The 23,798-nt window shown below is 47.2% G+C and overlaps 1 protein-coding gene across 5 annotated transcripts in view; it reads right to left on the bottom strand.

The window, feature by feature from the left end:
• HACD2 (3-hydroxyacyl-CoA dehydratase 2) overlaps nucleotides 1-23,798 on the bottom strand; it is a 162,158-nt gene that overhangs the window by 89,009 nt on the left and 49,351 nt on the right. For all 5 annotated transcript variants that reach the window (XM_078682405.1, XM_078682409.1, XM_078682407.1 and 2 more), the window contains exon 2: nucleotides 14,724-14,910. In XM_078682405.1, the coding sequence (XP_078538531.1) occupies nucleotides 14,724-14,848 (125 nt within the window). In that variant the 5' untranslated portion in view covers nucleotides 14,849-14,910. The remainder of the gene's footprint in view (nucleotides 1-14,723; nucleotides 14,911-23,798) is intronic.

Here is a 23,798-nt window from a genome sequence, read left to right as displayed (position 1 = left end):
ATCGAGGGTTCCATCGCGCCCGCTGCGGTCTGTCTGTCGTTCCGCCGGCTCTGCCTGCGTCCAGCTTCGCGCCGCTAGCTGCTTCCTCATTATAAAAGGTTGCCCGCCTTTCTTCTGGGTCGGCTGCAGGGTGCCGCTCGGCTGATTCTGGCTCGTTCAGAAATCCGCAGGCTGTGCTTCGTGTTGAGGCAGTGCCAGGTTTCCGCTTCCTGGCAGGTGGTGGTGATTCAATGTCCTTGCATGTGAAGCTTCTTGTAGGAGGGGGCGTAGAGCGGAATCTGTGTCACGTGAACACAATGGCACTTGTGCCACATTTTACGTGCATTTAACACAGCATTACCGGTTTGACAAGGGGAACAAAAACATTCACGGAGGCCTTGCAGAGTGAGGAGAGGCAGGGGGCTTAGCATTTGTGTACCCCATAATATTGGTGCTGTTTCGCTTGGAATGTGGGATGGCATACATTGCAATAATGTTCTATTATTTTTGGCCCATTTAAAAACACTGCAAAATTTGGAAGCGTCAACGATAACTGCCCATTGTGAAACGTGCCCTCTTCTGTAAAACAAACCATGCACATGTTTATTAAATATTAACCATCATTTAAAACTGCGGGTTGTCAAAACTATTGTCCAGGGGGGGGGGGGACTAGAAAGAAGCCATGACATTAAAAAATACACAAGGAGCGATTTAATGGCATAGTTCAGAGAGTGACTGCAGAATGATAGGGAGTGCAGGGTGACTAGGGAGTGCAGAGTGACTAGGGAGTGCAGAGTGACTAGGGAGTGCAGAGTGACTGCAGAGGCTAATGGCAATGTAAATGACAATGCCATTTATTTATCTGTTTTCAAAACCAACACATAAATACAAATGTTGTCATTTACAATGCCAATAGCTCTAACTTTTCCAAAGGCGAAACCATTGCATTGTAAATCCTTGTTCTATATGGAGATTAAAGTCACCCAGGATGTAGCGCTCCATACATTTTTACATTGTGAGATTGTGGTGACCATTGACTTCATGCGTTTTAATGGACTCCATTTTGAATGTACATGATTTTTATGCTCTTGCAGGGTTTCATTTGGTGCCTTCCTGCAGCTTTAGAGAGGGATGTTTTTATTTCTTAACAGTACAGAGTAAAACAGCCTTGCTTGTAACAGAAGGCACGGGATGGGAGTTTGAAAGCGCGAGAGGATTGTACTTCTCTGTCTCGGAGTCAAAACTCTGAGTCTAGACCTCGAAACAGACTGGTACGGTCAGGTTTGATTTTGCAATAGATGAAGGGAGAGGGCAATTTCTAGAAGTCTCTGTCTGTATTAAAGACAGGACATGTTGGCGCTCATACAGAACCTCACTTGTGGGGTGGACGCACTGTCACAGGGACATCTTTGTTACTCCATGGAGACTTGTGGATGACTGAAAAGGGCTTCCCAGTCAAGCTGACCATAATGATGTTTGTCTTTCAATAGGTAATGTATAAGCTGTAAAGTTCATTGCTCTGGGATGTTTTCATGTTCTGTATACATGCTCTTTATATTTTGTTTTTGCATTTGACAGTGCTGATTCCGGGCATTTGACAGTGCTTGTTTCTTGCCTTGGACGTCCAATATTGTTTGCTTGCGTTTTACCTCCTTGCATTTGACTTGTGAATGTTCCATTATTATTTGCTTATTTTACTTCCTTGCATTTATCTTGCGAGTTTTCCATTAGTTTTGGCGTGTGTTTTACTTTTATTATCAGTTTTATCTCATGCATTTGATTACGTGCGTTTTATTATTACTTGCTTGTGCACATATAGATTTGCATTCTGTTTTACCCGTTTCAGTTCACATCTGGAAAGGTTGCTGCTGGAGAGTGTTGTATTAATAAAATCCCACCCTTTATTTTGAAACTGCCTTTTGATGTGACTCATTTTCTGAGTGTTGAGTCTTCTTTCCAGGTGTTTCTTCCTGCTTTACCGTGGGACTCATCTTGGAACTGCTGAATTTCTTTTATTTGGGAGTGTAAAGCAAGACACAAGACTGTGGTGGTATAGTTATGAAAAGCGGAATTACTTGTATCTTCTTTGATAGATGATCATTTTATCACTAAAGATTATGGGGAGGTGCCAAAATGAATATGCTACTTACCAGTATGCATCTGTTCTTGGCATGTAGGGCTGCTAACATTCATATCTTAGCATTAGATCGCCGCCTAGTGTTGGGCTCGGATGATTGCACATTGTTGTCCTGGAAGAGTCTTCGAAGTATCCTGAGATAGGTGGCTCCTCCCCTGGACTACAGTGCGCATGGGCATCGGCTCCATCCCCAGATTGTTTTTCGCCATTGTGGCAGGAGATGGAGTGAAAGTGTAAAGGATGTCCATGCTAATGAATAAATACAATAGTATATCTGCAGCTGCGACAGGCACCGGGGAGGAGGGCGGGCGATATGAATGTTAGCAGCCCTACATGCCAAGAACAGATGCATACTGGTAAGTAGCATATTCAGTTCGAGGCATGTGGGCTGCTAAATTCATATCTTAGCATAGAATACATAGCAGTCCCTCCATCAGCGGCGGTTGCCCGTGCCAGCTGCAGAAACCTGAAAAAGTGTCTTTAGAACAGCCTGTCCTACAGCTGCTTGCTGCTTGGAATGCACATCAACACAGTAGTGTTTTGTGAAGGTATGTGGTGTGACCCACGTGGCTGCTCTGCAAATATCCTCTAAAGGAATGTTCCCTAGGAAAGCCATGGATGCCCCCAGTTTGCGTGTGGAGTGCGCTCTGGGGGGTATTGTTAAAGTGCGTTTGGCTTTTTGATAACATATTTGGATGCACTTAACAATCCACCTGGCTATCCCTGCTTTGGAAATTGGGTTGCCTTTGTGTTGTGGTGCGAAGGCAACAAAGAGTTGTTTCGTCTTTCTAAAGGGTTGTGTTCTGTCTATGTAGTACATCAACGCCCTCCGTACATCTAAGGTATGGAGCATTCTTTCCGCCACCGTTTGCGGGTTTTGAAAGAATGCTGGCAAGTCAATAGTTTGATTAAGATGAAACTGTGACACCACCTTAGGAAGGAATTTAGGGTTAGTGCGTAGCACCACCCTATTTGGGTGAATTTGAATGAACGGCTCTTGTATGGTGAGCGCTTGCAGCTCACTGACACGCCTCAGAGACGTAATAGCTATCAGAAAGGCCACTTTCCACGTAAGGAATTGGAGCTCACACGAGTGCAGTGGCTCAAATGGTGGCCCCATCAGTCTGGTGAGAACGACGTTGAGGTTCCACACCGGAGCTGGTGGAGTTCTTGGGGGAATGACTCTCTTCAGACCTTCAAGGAAGGCTTTAATGGCGGGCACCCTGAAGACAGAGAGGTGCTGCCTGTTCTGAAGATAAGCCGCTATGGCTGAGAGATGTATCCTAATGGAAGTGTACGCCAGATTGCACTTGTAGAGATGTAACAGATAACAGATGATGTTGGGAATAGATGCATCTAGCGGGTTGATGTCATTGGACGTACAGTAGATGACAAAACGCTTCCACTTAGCAGCATAGCATGCTCTAGTAGTAGGTTTCCTCGCCTCCTTGATGATACTCATGCATTCTGGAGGTAGGTTAAGGTATCCAAACTCTAGGACTTCAGGAGCCAGATCGCCAGGTTGAGCTGTCGTGGATCTGGATGCTGAATGTCTCCATGGTTCTGCGTCAAAAGACTGGGTGTGAGGCGCAGTCTTTGATGCGGCACCACCGAGAGTTCGAGGAACGTGGTGTACCAAGCCTGGCGCGCCCACGTTGGAGCAACCAGGACGAGTGTCATGGAGTGCTGCCTTAGCTTTCTTGCGACCAGCGGTATTAGAGGGGCTGGCGGAAAAGCGTATGCAAATTTGCCTGACCAGTTCATCCATATCGCATTCCCCTGCGACTGTGGGTGAGGGAACCTGGCGGCAAAGAGTCGGCATTTTGCGTTCTCCTTTGTTGCGAACAGGTCTATCTCCGGATGACCCCACTGTTGGAAGAACGGGTGGAGAACAGAAGGGTGTATCTCCCACTCGTGCATCTGATGGCTGTATCTGCTGAGCAGATCCGCCATCTGATTGTCCTTGCCCGGGAGGTGTTCTGCCATGAGGAAGATGTTCCTCTGAATGGCCCACTTCCACATGCTCTGAGCCAGATGAGACAGCTGTGGCGAGTGGGTGCCTCCCTGCTTTTGAATGTAGTACATCGCGGTCATGTTGTCCGTCCGGACTAGCACGACCTTGTTGCTCAGATGTACAATGAAGGACTTGAGCGCCATGAAGATTGCCATCAGTTCCAGATAGTTGATGTGCATCTTCTGTTGCTGCGTCGTCCATAGTCCCTGCACTGTGTAAGTGAGCACATGAGCTCCCCATCCCTGGAGAGACGCGTCCGTTGTCAGGATAATCTGCGGCACAGGCTCTTGGAACAGTCGGCCCTTGCAAAGGTTGTGTGGAGTCCACCAATGCAGAGAGTCGTATGCCCGACTGGTAACCAACACTAGGTCTGTCAATTGCCCACGAGCCTGTGTCCACTGATTCGCTAAGCACTCCTGGAGCGGGCGCATATGCAACCGTGCGTGAGGGACTATGAAGATGCAGGAGGCCATCATGCCTATCAACTGCATGAACACTCTCGCTGGCAGGGAGTGTCGTGGTCTGAATCGTTGGATCAGCGACTGAATGCTGTCGATTCTGACTTGGTTTGGCTGAGCCATGGCTGTCAGGGTGTTGATCGTAGCACCCAGGAACTGCCGGACATGTGCCGGCTGAAGATGCGATTTTGGGTAGTTCAGGGAGAAACCCAGATCGTGAAGCAGGCGAATTGTAGTCGACATGTCTGCGGCGCACTGTTGCTCCGACTTGGCTTGTACGAGCCAGTCGTCTAGGTAGGGGTAGACATGGATATTCTGCCTCCTGAGGTGCGCCGCCACTGTCGCTAGACACTTGGTGAACACCCTCGGGGCTGTTGTGACTCCGAAGGGTAGGACTTTGAATTGGTAGTGCCTGCCTTGAATAGTGAACCTGAGATATTTCCGGTGTGACGGGTGTAGTGGAATATGGAAATAAGCATCCTTGAGATCTAAGGTTGCTAAGAAGTCTCCCTGGTTTAGCAAGGGAAGAATCTGCTGCAGTGTAAGCATGTGGAAATGTTCCGATAGTATGTACAGGTTGAGGGGACGTAGATCGAGAATGGGCCTGAGAGAACCGTCCTTCTTTGGAATAAGGAAGTACAGGGAATATACCCCTGTGCCTTCCTCCCCCACCGGCACGAGCTCGATTGCGCCTTTTTGCAGCATCGCCACTACTTCCTGCTGCAGTAAGTGCAAGTGCTCTGCGGACATAGGCCTTTGCCTTGGTGGGATGTTGGGTGGAGTGGATTTCAACTCTAGGCAATAACCATACTGAACTAATTGTCGCACCCACCTGTCTGTGGTGATGTTTCTCCAGACGGGCAGGAACTGCTGCAGTCTCCCCCCGACAGGTGTTAGGTGGTCGGGGGGCAGTGACAGAGAGTCACTGTTTGCTTGGAGTAGAGGTGCGGGAGCTGTTGTTTCCTCTGCCGCGACCTCTGTTGCTGTTGTTCCTATAACCTCCCTTGTTCTGCTTAGTGAACGAGGCTTGCGCCCCACCTTTGGAGAACTGGGATTGTTGACCCATCTGTCCTCTGGTGACTCCACGTGCACCTGAGCGACGAAAATTGCCGCCACGAAACTGTTGGGACTGCAGGGCCCCCATAGATTTAGCAGTTTCCGTGTCCTTCTTTATCTTCTCTAAGGTGGTGTCAACATCCGGACCAAACAGACTATCAGGATTGACTGGCTGATTCAGAATTGTCGTCTGAATATCCTGCTTGAACCCTGAGATGCGGAGCCAGGCTTGTCTTCTCAGCATAACGCTAGTGTTGATAGCCCTAGCAGCTGTGTCCGCAGCGTCAAGTGCACACTTGATGGCTGCGTTTGATATTAGCTTTCCTTCCTCAATAAGCATCTTGATGCCTTCTTGGAACTGTGGGGGCAGGTGTTGTATAACCTGTTCTAGGGTGTCGTAGTGCGCCCTATCATAACGCGCCAGGAGCGCCTGTGTATTTGCGATGCGCCAAAAGTTTGCCGCCTGTGCAGCCACTCTTTTGCCTCCTGCCTCAAGCACTTTGGACTCCTTGTCCGGGGGAGGAGCTTCACCCGTTGTCTGGGAGTTGGCACGTTTCCTGGCATTGGCAACCACAAGAGAGTCCAGTGGCAACTGTCCCCGGATGTAGACGGGGTCCGCAGGAGCAGGCCTGTACTTCTTTTCAATGCGAGGGTTGACCACTCTAGCCCTCGTAGGCTCCTTAAAAATGTCTCCAGCATGTTTGAGAACACCTTTCAGCATAGGAAGTGTCTTTACTGTCCTCTCAGATATGGCAAAGGTGTCAAAAAGGAAGTCTTCCTCAACCGGGTCGGCATGCATGTCCACATCATGATTGGCCGCCGCCCGTTCAATTAGTGCATGAAATCCTGCTGAGTCCTCAGTCGGGGATGCACGTGCATTAAAGGTTTGCGGGTCTTGGCCCGCACCCTGGGTGTTTTGGTCACCAGAGTCGTCGTATGAATCTGGGTGTACATCAGGGTCATCGATGGGGAAATTGTACTGTTCATCCTCATCATCTTCCTCACCCACAGAGTGTTCTGGGGAGGGAGTAGGGCTCCGTCTAGGAGGAGGCTGAATCGGCTCCGTGAGGCCTAAGGCGTCAAGGGGCACCCTCTTCTTCTTCAACGGGATGACGTAGGGGTCCACCGGCTCCGAAGTGATCTTCCGTTTATAGAGGGTCAGCTTGCCGGTGGCAGCATCGATGAAATGCTCTGAATCGTCCACCGAGTCGAGTACACGACGTGGAAGAGGGTCTGGCAGTGAGGAAACCTGCTTCGGAGCCGATTTCGTCGAAAACGCTTTCGGCGCCTCCTTAGGTGGCAAGAGAAAAAGGAGTTTCCCCGAAGGCTTAGCCGGAGCGTCCTTTTGCGGCTTCGGTGATGGCATCGGAGCCGATGGAGCAAGGGCCTTCTCCCTGATTCTCTGCAGTGACTCCGCAATGGGGGACGGTACACTGCCAGTGGGTTTCGTCGCCGACAAGGATGCTTTGAGCGGTCCCTCGGATCCGACGTCCTCGCGGGCCTTGTGCGGTTTGGGCGCGGAAACCTTCTTCGGGTCCTCCGAATCTTGAGGCCGGGGCGCCGACTTCTTGGGCGTAGCCTCTTTGGAGCCGACCTTGGCGGGCTTGGACGGCGCCGGAGCCGTTGATCCGAGCCGACCATCTTTCTTGGGGGCCCTTTCCTCGGGCGTCGGCTTCGATTTCGGAGCATCGGAATCGACCGACTTCCTCGGCTTCTGCGGACCGGAGGTCGACGGAGCCGACGGGGTGACGGGCACCGACTTCTTCACAGGCACGGCAGCCATTTTAGGAACACTCGAGTCCTTTGGTTTCAGTTTCGATTTCGGGTCGGCCATTTTAGGTGTTGACGACCCCGACGGTTTCAGTTTCGGTTTCGAAACATCGTGGCCAGCAAGTGAGTCCGAAGCCGGGCCCGAAGGCGGGGCTGTGGCTTGCGGCAACGGGTCCAGGGTAAGGCCGACAGGCGATCCCGTGTCCCGGTCGTCCTCGAAACTGTCGGGGCAGAGCTCGTCCGCAGAGCTGTCCGCCGCGGCCCCATAAATTTCATCGTCGTCTCCTACCTCTTCGACGTATTCGAGGACCTGACCCGCGACTCCGTCGTCGTCTCCCGGATCCGCCTCGACCTCCGACCGTGAGGGGGAGATTTGTAGAAGGTGACCCTGGACCTCTTCTTCCGGGTCGCCGAAGATGTTCTCCGGATCCGGGGCCGCTTGCCTAGCTTCCAAGCGCACCGCGCGCCGAAGCTTGAGAGTTTTCTTGGAGCGGAACTGTGCACAGGCCTTGCACTTGCCGTCGTCGTGGTCCGGTGAAAGGCACTTGTTACACACAGGGTGTAGATCGATGTGTGGGTACTTAGACCCACAGAGCGGGCAGTACTTGAACGGGCTCCGCTCCATGTCCGTAAAGGCTTGCTGTCGTGTCGCGATGAGAAGGCCTCAAAGTTTAGAAAGCGAAGAAAACTCCGCTTATTCCGGCTTCAAGAGACGGAAGACTCGAGACCGAGCGCAGACAATACCGACGCAAGAAAATCGAGGCCTTTTGGCCGGTAAAAGATAGTTTTACTTGGTTCCGACAGTAAGACGTCGAAACCACATCCGAACCCAATGGCGGAAAAAAACAATCTGGGGATGGAGCCGATGCCCATGCGCACTGTAGTCCAGGGGAGGAGCCACCTATCTCAGGATACTTCGAAGACTCTTCCAGGACAACAATGTGCAATCATCCGAGCCCAACACTAGGCGGCGATCTAATGCTAAGATATGAATTTAGCAGCCCACATGCCTCGAACTAACAGTATCTTTATTGAGACAAAGGGCCCCGTTAACAAACGCAGGTGAGGCCTTTTCCCACAGACGTATTTTTGGAATGGGTCCTTTTTGATGGCCAGGTTAGATTTGTAGATTAGGTAAACAAGCCTAGAGTTGGGACTTTTCCTTATCACATCTCATATTAGGATTGTTGGCAGGTAAGAGTTCACTAATATGCAATCTGAGTTTCCCTCAAGCAATGTTTCAGTTAAGCAACAGATTTCTATATTAAAGATTACCTATCAGTACATGAGTTTTGACTGCTCATCTTACGATGTATACAATTGCCTTCAAATTAGATGAATTCAGGGGAAATAGATTTTGATACCAGAACAATAACACTTTATAAAATACCACGTTAGAATACAATTTATTTTCTTTTAGTGAGAGTTAAGTGGTATCTGGATGGACATAAAAAGGATAAACACAGTGCAAGGCTTGTTCATGAAAATCTAAACAATAGGGACTAGGATACTGAATATGAACAACAGGACTGCAATATCTCCTGGCCTCAAAAAATTAAACTGGGAACAAATGTAGTGAGTACACGGTCAGAAATGTGATTTTTGGTAGGTTAGGGCATGTGCCAAAGCCAGGCAGAAACCACCACTTTAGACAGGATAAGGGAGTTACACTCCTAAAATAACCCCTGCTCACCCCCTTGGTAGCTTGGCACGAGAAGTCAGGTTTATCTTAGAGGCAGTGTGTAAAGCATTTGCCCATAACCAACAGTAATACAGTGTAAGCACTACAAAAGGACACCACACCGGTTTAGAAAAATATCCATCATTTTTATATACTTAAGACAAGGCCAAAAACGATAAATTATCCACAGCACAGTACTTAAAAATATTCGATTATTAGAATATGCTAGAAAAACAGTTCCTTGATGTCGATGGCTCCATCCGGGGCTATCATGGCGTCGTGAACAAACAGATCCAAACAGTTCTGGCTGACCGTGGTGTCGCGGGCCAGCTACGTTATCTTGCGGTGCGAGCAGTGGCTCGGTGGCGGCGTCAGACCGCAGCGTCGTTGAGACCAGGGTCGCGGTGAGAGCTGAATGCGGTGCTGGCAGTTCACGATGCAAGCAGCGTCACCGACATTGCTGAAGCGCTGTTGTCGGCTGACAAACTGGAGTCAATGGTGCCGGTAGGAAATGGATATGGTGCGGGATGAGGACGGTGCATCGTGTAACTTTACGAGCGGTGGCTTCGAACCATGGTGCAAGCAGAGGCGTAGATTTCGGTGTGGAGCGGCATCGTCGGGGATTCCAAGGTACCGTCGAAGTGAGGCAGAGTGTGGTGCCCAAAGGTCGCGGTGCGAGCAGCGGCTCAGAGGCGGCGTTAGCAGGCGTCATTGGTGAGACCAGGTGCAGCGTTGTGGCGGTGCCCTCTTCGGTGCTTTCAGGCTACGGAGTCGGCAGTGGAGTCGTATGGTTGCTTTTCTTCTGTTGCAGCACAAAAATACACAGTCCCCAGTGCTGACGGCAGAAGAGCTTGAAGTCTTTGCTGTTCCTTGAGGAAGAATCTCCCGTACGGACAGTTGCTGCGCAGGAACTGTTCAGAACTAACAGAATTCAATAGAGAAGCAGAGGTGTTGAGCAGGAAGCTACGTGATCGGGATTATCCTGAAGGGGTGATCAAGAATGCATGTAAACGTACTAAAAATAACAGAGGCTCTCCTGGAAACTCACCAGAGAGCAGGAGAATAGAGCTATTTGTGTCATGACATTCAATACTACAGCCAATCAAATGAAGAAGATTGTACAGAAACATTGGCACATATTGAATTCCAATGGCTTGAACCAGCCATCCCCGTTGTTCCCCTTCAAAAAGAGTGGGAACATAAAAGACATGGTGGTCCACACCAGACCTAGGACACGGAGACCGACAGAGATTAGGAGCGAGAATCTCTGGCACCTTCCTCCTGTGATGGGACATTATGATTGTGGCTACTGTAAAGCGTGCCCTCAGACACTGAATGGGAAGAGTGTAGATATCGGCCTCAATCAACCATGGGAATTGAGGAAACGCACCACTTGTAATTCCGATAATGTGATCTATCTTTTGAAATGCCCATGCAAATTACAATATGTGGGCATGACGACGCGCTGTGTAACGGTCCGAATACTGGAGCATATGAGTAATATACGTTGTGGCAGAACGAACACAAAACTCAACCCACTTCAAGGAGAAGGGTCACACTAAAAAAAACTTTGTATGGACAGTCATTGACAGACCATATATTTCACCAAATGTCAATTACACTACAAACTTCCTCTTTGTTAGAGAACAGAGATGCGTGAACAGATTATACAGCGATCCTGGGTATTAGCTTCATGGGATAAAAAGCAACTAAGACCGAGAGAAGTCTGAATTAGAACATTGATCCATTTACAATTTACAGAGACTTCTCCCCGCCCCTTGAGATATTTGTGGGTGTGAACTGAGAATTTTTAGACTGAATAAAAAATTTGAGAAATGGTTCTTTGTAACATTGGATTGCCATCGTAAGGCCTGCTGAGGTTACTTCCTTTGACTCTACGAACCCATAAGAAGGGAGAGAGAGAGGCACATCTAAATTCTAAACTTTAATGACAAACGCATAAGCACTGGACAGATGAGTGTGGTGTCATTTTGTTTAAAATGAGTCAAACTCCCGGCCTTCTCCCTTTTTGTTCACTCAGATATAGGGAGAGGGGGGGGGGGGAGAGAGGGAGAGTGCCTTAACCCTTTAAAAGTCTGTTTTCTGCACTCGATTGCCCTGTGGTATTTCCTAGAAAGGGAATTAGTTGTGGGTGGGAATTGCAACATGGCCACCATAAACAAACAGACATTGCTCTGTATTGGTATCATTCTAGTTGTTCCCGGTCCGGATCTAGCAGCAGTAACATTAATAAGCAGCCAGAATGAGAGTACGGCATCGTCTGAGGACCCGATTGGGGGTGGGGGGGGGGGGGAAATAGGACAAACGCCGGTCTTTGAAGAAGTAAGTGGGTGAGTGACAGACAAACAGAGGTCCCGGTTATTTACCATGTAGATAGTAGGCCGTCCGAGACATCGAGGAGAGTCCTCACGGTATTCTAGTGCGTATCTTACCTGCGTAGAAAGAGGGAGTTCTGGATGGGATTCCCGTTGCTGGGAGTCTCGTTGCAAAGGTTTAACAAAACTCATAAAATTAAGCAGAAGCTTTGATGGATGAACTAGGGTCCAGTGCTTCTGGGGATATGTAGGGGCAAGCGAAGTTCATCACAGTGTTTTTAAAGTAAAGAATTTGTTTCAATGTTGGATAAATCACGTGTTCTTGTATCTTTGTACACAGAGTTTGACAATAAGACAGCAATGCCCCGGTGGTCCCGGGGTTAGAGAAGTTCTTGTAAACCTGGGTAAGACGCGTTTTTTGACTTATTAAGTTTCCGAGGCACAGTTAATGCTGTTTCCACATAAAATGGGTGCAAGAGGGCTTGTGTCCCCGCACAACAAAGGATTTTTATCAACACACCACTTCACTGTTGTCAGTGTGATTGGAACTGCATCCATATGCTTTTAATGATTAGTGGTATAACTAATGAGACGAGAAACCGAGCACAACATAGGAGGCGCACTATAGAGGGTGTAGGGGAATTACATAAAGGAATGTTGTTAAAAAGGGACGGTCACAGAATTATTATGTGTTATTTTACCCACAGAAAATGTTTTCCCTACCTATATAGTAGAAGGTTCAGCAGAAAATATGAAATCTTAGAAATAAACCAGAGTCCCACAGAACCCACAACAAGAGTTGTGACCTTAAATATCAAGGGATCTACACCCTGAAGGTGGACGCATTGACCCAACGGGCTAATTGGAGAGTCCGAAACATGTTGGCACTTGCAGTGGGGATTAAGGGGCAGTTACCCCTCCTGTATATCCCTAGTTTGTTTTACTTTTAATCCAGTCAAGGGGAACCAAGAATAAAGGTAACAACTAGGTATCTCCTTAGACTGTTTTACTCTTCTTCTCTGCACCCGAGATCCCTTCTCAAGGGAATAGCTTTCCCTATCACTTATACTCTTTTGTTTTCCTTTTCAACCTTTTCCCTCACCACTAAAAAAAACGGCGCTCCGTCCAGTGTGTTGGTCTGCGTCTGGACGTCTGCAGCGGCTCTATGATGAAGCCTGCCATTGCATAGTGGGTGGGAACAGTATTAAGAAATCATTTAATTTTCCTTCTCTTATTTTTTTCTCGTCTTAGATATATCTTTGAGATATAATAGGGGAAAGGAACCTCTCATTACAATCGAGGTTAGTATCCCCGAGTTTTATAGACCTCTCTTTTGTGAGTCTTAATACCTTGGCATGGGAGTCAGAGAAGGCTCATTTCCTGGTCTCTTTATTGTGATTTTATAGGGCTCTATGCCTTCCTTAGGAGAGACATATACACTAATTGTATATATATATATATATATATATATATATATATATATATATATATATATATATACACACACACATACACACACACAAGCTCCAGCGCATGCAAGGTACAGCACACGAAGACACGCAGGGAATGATTTTAAAACACTTTATTCGCAGACGCGTTTCAGCAATAAGCTTTCTTCAGTGCTCTCAGGTGTAAGCATCTAGTGCACAGCGCTACATTTTTTAAATAGGAAAAATGTCTCTCCTGATTGGCGCTCTCACAGTGTGGCAATTGAAGCAGGACTTACGATATGCAATCCATATGACCGCCATATTTGAAAGGTAAGGTTTCAGATTTTGAGTGATGTTTTTCATTACCAGCGCAGTTACGTGATATTACTGATGCTGCTAGTAGCGTGTTTTATGGTAATTCAGTCCGTTACAATGTCTTACCACACGAAGGATGTGCATCGCTTAGGACCCCTGCCATTTCCAATGGCGGGCCTCGGACGGGATAGCGAATCCCCCTAGATCCAACCTTTCACTTCTCCTTTCAAGAAAAGATTGTCCGGGCCACTTGTAGTTGCAAATGCGTGTTTATTCGGAAGACTTCGCTCGACGCGTTTCGCAGGTATGATCCGCTTTCTCACGAGAAAACTGTTTCCCGTGCAATATATACTTAGTCACAAGGTATTAACGTCATACCAATGGCAATAAACAACAGACTCGCTGAAAACGCTAGCTCACTTGTGGCTCTTGACTTGAGGAGTTGGTTGAACTGTGTTTGTGTTCAGTCAATCTGTTGCCTTCTTTATTTTTTTGATCCTGTGAGAGCTGCAGGGCAAATTACTACACCGACCTGGAGTAAAACATGTATTAGAAAGTAGCTGTGCTCAGAGTAAGCATTCTCAAGCATTGTGTTACATCCTGAGCGATGTAATGAGATTTGTTGTGTTAACAAAATTACTCCTAACCTAAAGTGCTCCACTCTATGGTGCATGAATTACTGACTAGTACATTTTGGAAACTGAAGCTTCTCATCAATGCAGCATGGCGACAATGATGATCAATGTGTGTGAATCCTGCTTGGGTGGTTAACTTGTCATTCAGACTCCATGCTGATACAATATTTACCATTTCTGAGACTGAAATAAAAATGCAATATGAAGATGAAGAAAACATACATACACAATTAACTAATGCTCAATGGCCCATACCAGATTTTTCAGCAATTGACTTTCCTTCTTCAGCGAGCGGAAGCAGGGAAATTATATCCCAATAAATTGTCAGTGACTCTAATCTTCTACAAAAGGTGGACACTAATGTCTTAAAGATACAGGTGTAACATCTATTTCAAGTCATCAAGAAATTCGAGAGTGAGATTACAATGCTGGAAAAGTTTTACTTCGAATATCGGAGATATGGAGAAATTATTCTTGAGAGCTCACACAGGCCTTGTAACAGTCTGAGCTTTTATTCCTTTCCTGAATTCAAAGTCTACCCATTAGTCCCTGATTCAAATGAGTAGAGCCAGCTGGGCACCTATATGAATGGTTAAAAGTTATTTGTTCTGAATCAAGTGTTTAGTGACATTAGAAATTCAATAATTTCTCTTTTCTCAGACTGCCAACAAGAAAATAAATTGCTGTAAACTTCAAAGTTAGTGTTTTTTGGAAATGCACATCGGTACATCATGTAAATGAAACAAAAAAACCAGATGTCAAATAGACTGGCAAACAACAACAAACACATATGGTCAGCATTGATTGGTACTTGCCTGCGTCCAAATCTCGAGTCATTACAAAAGTTCAGATTACAACCCAACAGATAACATTACCCAAACCCATCAAACACTGGAAATAATATAAACTTACCCGGCTGTCATGATCACATTGTAAATAACCAAGTATGCTATAGCAAAAGAACCAGCACCTCTCCTTCGTTTTGAAGCACCATGATCGCTTCCAGGTTTGGTGCTTCCACATGTAGGGGCCGCCATGTACAATACTATACCACCTTTGCCCAGTTACTTCGTCAGTGAGATCCCAAACGAACAGTATCCTATTGTCAAAAAACAAACATTTAACAAAATATTTTTCCAGCACAAGAAACAATTTTGTTTTTTCACAGACAAGGTACTGCACTAAACCAAAGTTAAACTACAGGACACAGTTACATTTGCAGTCCATATTAAGACAAACTGATTACAACTAGTAGTACTGGGTACAACAGCATCACTTTGGGCATAGCAATGCATTTTCCTAGAATGTATTCAAAATTTTGCAATTCTTTATTTTCTTCAACAAACATAAAACTGATGTACGCCTCCCCTTAAGGAGTCACATTACAATTAGCTACACTAGGAGATAAACATATGTTGTTTATGTATCACAGAGTGTCTGGACAAATCATGAAAGTCACACCTTAAGAGTCGTCTCAGACCCAACACTGAATATCAACATTACACAAATACTGAAAGGTGCAGGAGAATCTGTATTCACTAACAGAAAGCAAAAGTGGAGTTTTGTATTCAGAGTAATCTTTTTTCAAAGGGAAGAGGTAAATAGCTAGCAGGCTATTTCACCTTTCCAGAAGCATACCCTTGAAACAGGTGCCTAGCAAATGGCATTAGGTCAACTGTTTATCTCTGTTCTCATATCACCGGTGAGATAGTGGCCCCTATTCCATTGCAATCCTGGTTAAGGACAAGAGTTGTAAAATGGTCATCATATGTTGCTAACTATATTGAGTGACCCTGCCACTGGCAAATGCACAAATACGGTATGGGACAAACTAAGTAGGAGAGTAAATCCGAGATATATTTACTCACCATGTCTCATACAGACACATCACCCTCTACTACAAGTCAAATACGAACCGAAAGCTATGTCCCAATTATAGGCGAGGGACATGGGGAAATCTAAATAAACGAGCACCTTTCTAATCCTCAAAGAATAAACGGGTAGCAAGCCGTACAATCATTTAAGTATCTTTCTGTATTAATAATTGAATAGTAGTGATAGTAGTAGTAGTAGGCTTGTCCTTTTGGAATTCCCTGCAGAGCCAGCCCCCTTTGTGACTTTGGAAAGATTGCAGGATGCTACCACCACTAAGCACTTAATAACCAATCTCTATCACTCTGTGCAGGAACAAGACCGGCGCATGTGGCACGGCCAAAATGGAAGGGGGAGCTGGGCAAGAAATATCGGATAAAACGTGGCAGTTTTGTTGCTCCCAAACATGCATGGTGTCTTCAAGTAGCAGGCTTCGAATTGTCCATTACTCATTCATTCTATGAACCTCTTCTTAGGTTTGGCTTTAGAGAAGACAACTGTGATAGATGCAGCTCTCCAAATGCACACTTAACAGGGCTGAGCAATAGCATGCTGAAATACTGGAGGGAGGTATTCTCAGCCTTGTCCAAAAAGGCAGACTGCAAAATATGAACACATTTATTGTGCACCGCCGTTTACTGGCAAAGTGACAGAAACCCTGTCGCCAGGGTAGAGGAAGAGCCTCCAAATTCAAGCAATGGATGAGTGACTTGGTACACTGTAATGAACAGTGGGAACTGCATGCTGACTGGTTACCTCCATCATCCAAGCTCAGGGATATTTGGAGCCCTCTTAAGATATATTTGCTCCATCAAACTGACGACATAAACCCCAATATCTGTTCTGCGCCAATGTAAAGAAGGGGAATTAATGCTGAAGATGCCCTCAAGCGTTTTCTAATTTCCCCGGAGTCATCCAAAGCAATACTTTAAATGTAACAAGCATTGGATACTTCGACATGCCGAGCTACCGGCAACCCTTGACTAAGTAATTTATAAATGATATACCTATACAAGGTAAGTAACTCCATAGTATGCTAGAAGTTTTATTTCTGAGGCACTACTCATTATGCTGTTATGGTCGGATTTCAGTGCACTGCATTGTAGTTTGTTCACATTGACTGTTGGACTGTCTACCAAAAATGAGGAAATACAACTGTATAGTGTAGCCCATGTTGCTCTGTGCTTGCCTGCAACAATGGTAGAACAATACCATGCAAGAAAAAGACCCAAACCTACATTTCTGAGCCTTTAGACAGCACCAGGGGAGCTGTCCCGTGTTGAAATCAAATATCTAATGTTATGAAGTGCAAAAGCTATTTACAAATCAACTCTTCCTTTTTTAACAAGTGATGTACTTATCTTTATTTTAAATATAAGTAGAGTTTTGCCATGAAGAAAGTTATGACGTTATTTTGATATACAATACCTGCATACCAGTAACTACTATTAAATTGCTAACATGATCCATGTGTAACACCATGCAGCTCAAAAGTCTGAACACAAAAGGTGTGTACTTGCATCTCCTGGGTGGCTAAAACCCCTCTTCTAAACAAAAATGTGCATTGTTCACCTTTGGTGCAATACTTTTGGATCAACAGAAGCAGATAAGGGTCAGGACATCCGCCAGAAATGAATGAGGTTAAATAATCTGACACGGTAGTTTCCTTGTGCTTTTACACTAGATTAAGTTGTGAGTGGGAATCTGGGTCACAAGAAAAGATTGCCATTTTATTTATGACCAGAACTTTTCATAAAAGATTATGAAAGGGAGCTTTTACTAAGTGCCTATGACAAAGCCAAGTATATATCTCGTACTGGCGGTTGGCAGTACCTGGTTAAAATTAAGACCTAGTTTTCGTAGGAAAAGCGTTTTTTTTACCCTGCTTCTAACTCGGATGCCGTATGAAGGATCTTCACAAAACTTTCCCCCAAAAAGTGTCCCACTTTGTCTAGGCGTGCATGGAAAGTTTCAGGGTGATCCGTCAAGAGGGGGGGGGCGAGGAAAAAAAAAAGGGGGGGGGGGGGAGGGTAGTGGGTGTGTTTCCCATGTTAAATCCCCTCGAGGTTTTAGATGACTACAGCCCAAACCGCTAAACGGAATTAGACTAAATTGGGCAGAAAGCTAGATCTTGGTCCAGAAAGCGTGCTTTTTGTGTAAATGCATTCAGTAGTTTTTGAGATATTAAACAAAAAAGAAATATAGATCTCCATGAACATGGATGCCCTGCGGGGGATCTGCGCAAAACCATGCACCACCAACGACGACGTAATTGGAGGGTCGCAACCGGAGTAGAAAGTTGCAGCCTCCACGGTCCCCATTTGGAAACAATTCAGTTGTAATGAAGTATAAGGGGTCAGGGTGGAGGCACCCTGACCCCATGGGTGCAAAAAGAGGGGTCTGTGGGGAACCCCATGAGGAGTTAAAAAAAAATACCCCAAAACGTCGCCCCCCAATGTTTTTGAGGGTTTACAAACCTGCTGTGACGCTCAGCATGGCTCATTCGTGGATTTGCAAATTCTGCTGGGGGGCATACACCACACACACTCTTACACACTCATACGCCCACTGAGATACTCTCACGCCCACTCATCGACACACTCAGACACTGTCACACCCACTGACAGATTCACTTAGACAGTCTTACACCCGGTCACAGACCCACTCACACTTATACACCCAGTCACACACCAACTCTGACACAAACACCCACTCAAACATCAAACACAGCCACTCACACCACCCACTATGACACTGTCACACTCACTCACAGACCAACTCAGACACCCAAACACTCACTTACACACCCACTCAAACACTCTTACACCCACCGAGACACTCAAACCCACTCACCGACCCACTGGTAGACTCACTTAGACCCTCTCACAAACCCATTGGGGCACTCTTATACCACCTCACAGACCCACTCAGACACTGTTACACACAGTCACCGACCCACTCAGACACACACTCACAAACCCAGTCAGAGACTCATACACCCACTCAGAGACTCACTTAGACGCTCTTACACCCATCCACAGACCCATTTAGACAGTCACACCCACTCATAGAGCCCCATAGACATTGTCACACCTATTGGTAGAGTCACTTAGACTGTCACACACTCACAGACCCATTCACACACATACACCCAGTCACACACATACACCCAGTCACACACCCACACAGACACTCACGGAAATACGCACTCAAACTCTTACACGCACTCACACACCAAGTCAGATACTCTCACACCCACTGGCAGACACACTCAGACTTGTTTATCCACCTTTCAGGTACTCACACTCACTCACTGCCCCACTCAGTAATTCTTTGAGTGGGTGTGTGGATGTCTGAGATACTGTGAGTGGGTGTGTGGATGTCTGAGATACTGTGAGTGGGTGTGTGGATGTCTGAGATACTTATGAGCCATTGGCAGAGGCACAGAGTCAATCACAGTCGCAAATCCTAAATATGCTGGGGCGGGGCGCTAGTGAGCAGGTGGGAAGTGGGCTGTTTTCTAAAGCAGCTCTGCTGGCTAAGAGCAAATATCTGACCACGATCCAGACAAACAGAGCACATCTGCCGCTTTCAGCTGCGGATATTGGTGGAGGAACATGGCAAGATTATTTCTGGACCCAGAGACGCCCACAACAGGCATCGGGGTGCCAGAATTAGGCGATAGAATTTGGAGGCCTGGAAACACGCTGAGACGGCAAGATGGCGACCGCCAGTAACGTGCGGTGATATCGGAGCGGATGGAGAGGGAGCCGGCAGAACCCGGTGGTATGAGATTGCAGCTGCCTTCACTGCCGTGAGGGCATGAGAAGGCACTGGGATCCGCCGTCATGAGCGAGGGGTGAGCTCTACTCGACTGGGCGGACTGGACATTGTGGGCAAATGCAGAGCTGGTAAAGGGTGCTGCGGCCTAGTCAGTCCCTGAAGAGTGCGTCTAAATTGCCTGGGACTCAAAGTAAGCAGCTGGGTCGCGCCAATCTCTCTCCTCCAGTCTCATTCTTTTCAAGTTGGACTCCCTCTCTCATTTGTCACTGTATTTTATCCTCTTGTTTGTTTGTTTCTTGGTATTTTTCTACTTATCATCTTTACCTGTTAATCAAATCTTGCTTCCCTCTAAGGGAGTGGGGGCTGCAAAGGAATGTCCAGGGGAGTTGAAGGCTGTAGCAGGTAGACCAATAGTGTTTGCAAAGATACCTTGGGAAAACGTGATTTAAAAAATAATAAAGGATCATGATTGCAATTTTTGAAATATTTTGAAAGTTAGCGTGAGAAAGTCACCATTGAAAAAAGAAAAAAATCTTGATCGATCATTAAACGCTTCTAGCCCTATGATTCCTTTAATCTCTCACGTTTGGAAAGTTTTGTTAATTCGTGATTTGGGTTTAGTATGTGCAAAAAGGAACACAACAGTTTGGGACGTTTCTTAAAAGATGATCCCGACTCCCTACCCATTTCTACTTCCGATCTCATTTAAAAGGTCTGTCATCCTTGCAGTAACTGACACAAGACAATCTTCTTGGGATCAATTCAAATGCACTCCTGAATGTTGACGTTTGTCTATTTGTTGGCACAGCTGCACTAGAATGCCCTTGCTTTACAGCGTTTTAGATTACTTGCAAAATGTAGTATTCATGATAGTAATTGTGAGAAAATATGGCTTTGGGGGAAGCACGTTCGAAATATTTTTATTTTCGCAACAGGGTTGGAATTAAAAAGTTTGAAGACCATGTCCCTAAAGTTCCAACTCTCCACAAGAGCCGGCAACGGTAACTGCGTGACCCAGGCACTTAGCACGACCTACCAGACCCCAATACCAACGGGACGTTCCATGGTTACCCTATACTTCCCCATTTCAGATCCTGATGACCCAGGACTCTCACTGTTTCTCTTAGTCCTCATCTCATCCTGAGCACTCTCCTTTCTTTCCGGATCTTGCCTGGGGCATGGAATATCCTTACCTGAGAGCTAGGTACTTCGTTAAATAATACCCGTAATCCAAGACTGTACTACTTCGGTCCAGGTGAAAAAGCATCCATGCTCCACTATATAGGTGCCAGTAAACTATAATATTTTCATGAAATCCATGTAAGGTAAATTTGCCTACAACGAATCTAAATATAACTAGAACGCAAAGCCAGTTATTCTAAAAATCTGTCCTGGATCATGCAGGCCCTCCTGAGCCTATGTTGGACACCCCAGGCTAAGCAACGAGACAGACCAGTGGTTACGTTGGCAGTGTGGGTGCTTTTCTGATGGAGACTGGATAAACTCAATGAAGAAAGGGCAGCACACACAAATACGGATCCTTTGCAGTGGAGAGAGTGGGATTAGCATGCTCCGGTGTATAGAGAGCTTGCATCGAGTCTGAGAAGAGCACAGGGTATAATATTGGTGTTTTGAACAAATTTCCCCCCCTTCGCACATCCAAGCTTGTGAGTCGGCCACTGCAAACTGGATAACAGGCTGAATGGTGGTGATGATCTGCATATGTTGTAGGACGTTCTCTAAAGGCATTTTTGGTTCATTGGGTCTTTTTTTTAAAAATAACTTGAAGAAATAAAGTAACTTGGTAACACCAAATGGACGAACGTCTGATATGTCAGACTCTTCCCTAGTTCTTACACTTGCATGTTGTGAATTCCTGTGCTATAGAAATCCTAATTCCTTAGAGTGATTGACTTCTCTGAGTACATGACTGACTCTGTCCCGGGCCTTCCAGTGACACATGCCTCATGGAAACGTCGCCTGATATTCTAGTGCTCAGCTCAACTCTGCTTAGGTTCATATGAGAGCTTTCAGATGTAATGCAAGGCAGAAGACGTTTAGACGGCAAAGCTTTTTTTCTTTTAACACAGTCACTGTTTTCATGTCTCGCCCACAAATATATTTATCTGCTGTTTGTTGTTGAAGACCTGTTGTGGACAATATTAATACAGTGGGCTGTGGGTCAGCCCCTTGCTTACCATTGGTTGGCCTCCCTCGTAATTGTGTTTGCTTCTTATACAGTATTGTTTCTTCTGCTTTGTTTGTTTTACTTTCATGGTACTTTTTGGGTTTCGCCTGCCGAAGGCTGCGCTCTGCGCAGCTTTTCGGCGCAGGCGAAATCCTTTGTTTACCATAAGGACTTCGGGAACGTCCCCCGGCTCCCATTGGCTAGCTCCATAAATGGAGGCTAGCCATTTGAAGCCGGATCTGTCCGTCAAGGCCGGACCAGATTCGGGGGCGTTCCCGACCTTTTTTCCCTCTCCACCCACTTCTGTTCGTCATCACGATGGTGGGTGTGTGTTATTTTTTTGGGGGAGTCCGCCTGTTTTCTTCTTTTGCTAAGTGTTTGTTGTTGGAGTTGGCTGCAAGATTCGAGTTCCCACGAGGCGATCAGGTAAGGAGCATTTTGTTTAGAAATATGCGTGCGCCGTGATCCTTCCCCCCCCTCCCGCTATCCGTGCGCCGTTCCCGCCCCCCCTCGCTGTCCTGTGCACGTTCCCGCCCCGCTCCCGCTGTCCGTTCCGCTCCCCTCCCGCCGTCCGTGTCCTCTCCCGCCGTCCGTGTCCTCTCCCGCCATTCGTGTCCTCTCCCGCCATTCGTGTCCTCTCCCGCCCCCCTCCCGCCGTCCGTGTCCTCTCCCGCCCCCCCCCCCCCCCGTGTCCTCATAGGTGCTTGTTTTGTAGATGAGTTTGCCGCTCCGGACGTCGCGGTACAATGTTGGGACACTCTTGGTCACGTCGGGACACTCTTTCCTTCTCCTCGGGTCGCCGTCCTGAGGTCTGATGTTGCGTCGATGTTATAGATCCGACGTGCTGCTATTGCTATGTTTACGGTGAGTGGGGATGAGAGGTGTCCGCTCGTTTCTTTGTCCCTCGGTGTTTGTTTTGGTTGTCTCGCGGTCTAGGAAATGGCAAAGGGATATCTATGAAATGACCGGGCACTCCCAGCGGTCAAAGCTAAAAGATTGAGCCCATTTTGTCAACCCTGTAGTGTGACGGGAGTAACTATTCCTCCACGGTCCTGTTGCGAGGCGTTTGTGTCGGGGCCTCGCGCCTGAGCTATTGCGCGGATGTAGGATCTTGGAGACTTGTGAGGGGATCGGGGACTGTGTGGCGTATGGTATCGGTCATGGCGCCCATCCCGGGCCTCCGAGGCCGGGTGGTTGTGTGTGCTGAGCGGTCCCCCATGTCCGCCCCCCCCTCCCCCTCAGCAAGCGCATGTAGGGTTGCTCGGTTTTAGGACTGAATATGCCGGTGTGCTCCGGAAGTATGTCCTGGGTCGGCTGTGTTTGTTCTTCCGCGGCCGATATAGCTCAATGGGTAGAGCGTTAGAACGAAAATCCAAAGGTCCATGGTTCGATCCCGGGTTTCGGCAGAATTTTTGTGTGGTATCAAACATCGATCATTACAAGTTAAGAGACTTGGGGAAGTTAACGCGGCCGATATAGCTCAGCTGGGAGGACGTTAGAACGATAATCCAAGGGTCCATGGTTCGATCCCGGGTTTCGGCAGATGCTTTGTGTGGAAGCAAACATCAATCATTACAAATTATGTAACTTGGGGAAGGAAACGTTGAATGCACAACAGTAACCTTTTCCGCATGCTCCGGTCGGGCAGGGTCTGGCTGGTGTGTGTCGCCTGGTTCCACGTCCGGGGGCCGGACGGTGGCCTCTCCCTAGCTGCTTGTCGCCATGTTGGTTTACGATTGCGAGTGAGGGGTGATTTCTGTGCATGGTGAAGTCCTATTGAGCCGTATTGCCTTGTGTTCATCGCCTATTTGGCCGATCTGTGGTTTGGATTTGTGGGGTCCTGCTCCGGGGGCATTTCGCTGTGGGCCCACGTATGGTTCAAGGTGCCCGATGCAGGGTGTGGTGCTTGCCACGAGTCGTGGTTCGTTTCCCGACGGGGCCTCGTGCGGCGTGGGGGGGGTTTTCGTGGTGTGTTTGGAGTGCAGCGGGGTTGTGTGTGTCGAGTAGCCTCGCTCGTGCCCACTGCGCACAGATTGCTGCGGCTGGGCTCCCGCCGAGCCTGGCTTGTCCCGGGCCGTCCACATTGTCTTCAGGTGGCCTCCGTTTCCTGGGACCTCGCCGCCATGCTGTGGGTTGGCAGTCTT

This window comes from Lissotriton helveticus, chromosome 3_1, assembly GCF_964261635.1.
Source record: "Lissotriton helveticus chromosome 3_1, aLisHel1.1, whole genome shotgun sequence".
NCBI lineage: Eukaryota > Metazoa > Chordata > Amphibia > Caudata > Salamandridae > Lissotriton > Lissotriton helveticus.
This window is presented reverse-complemented; position numbering and strand designations above follow the sequence as displayed.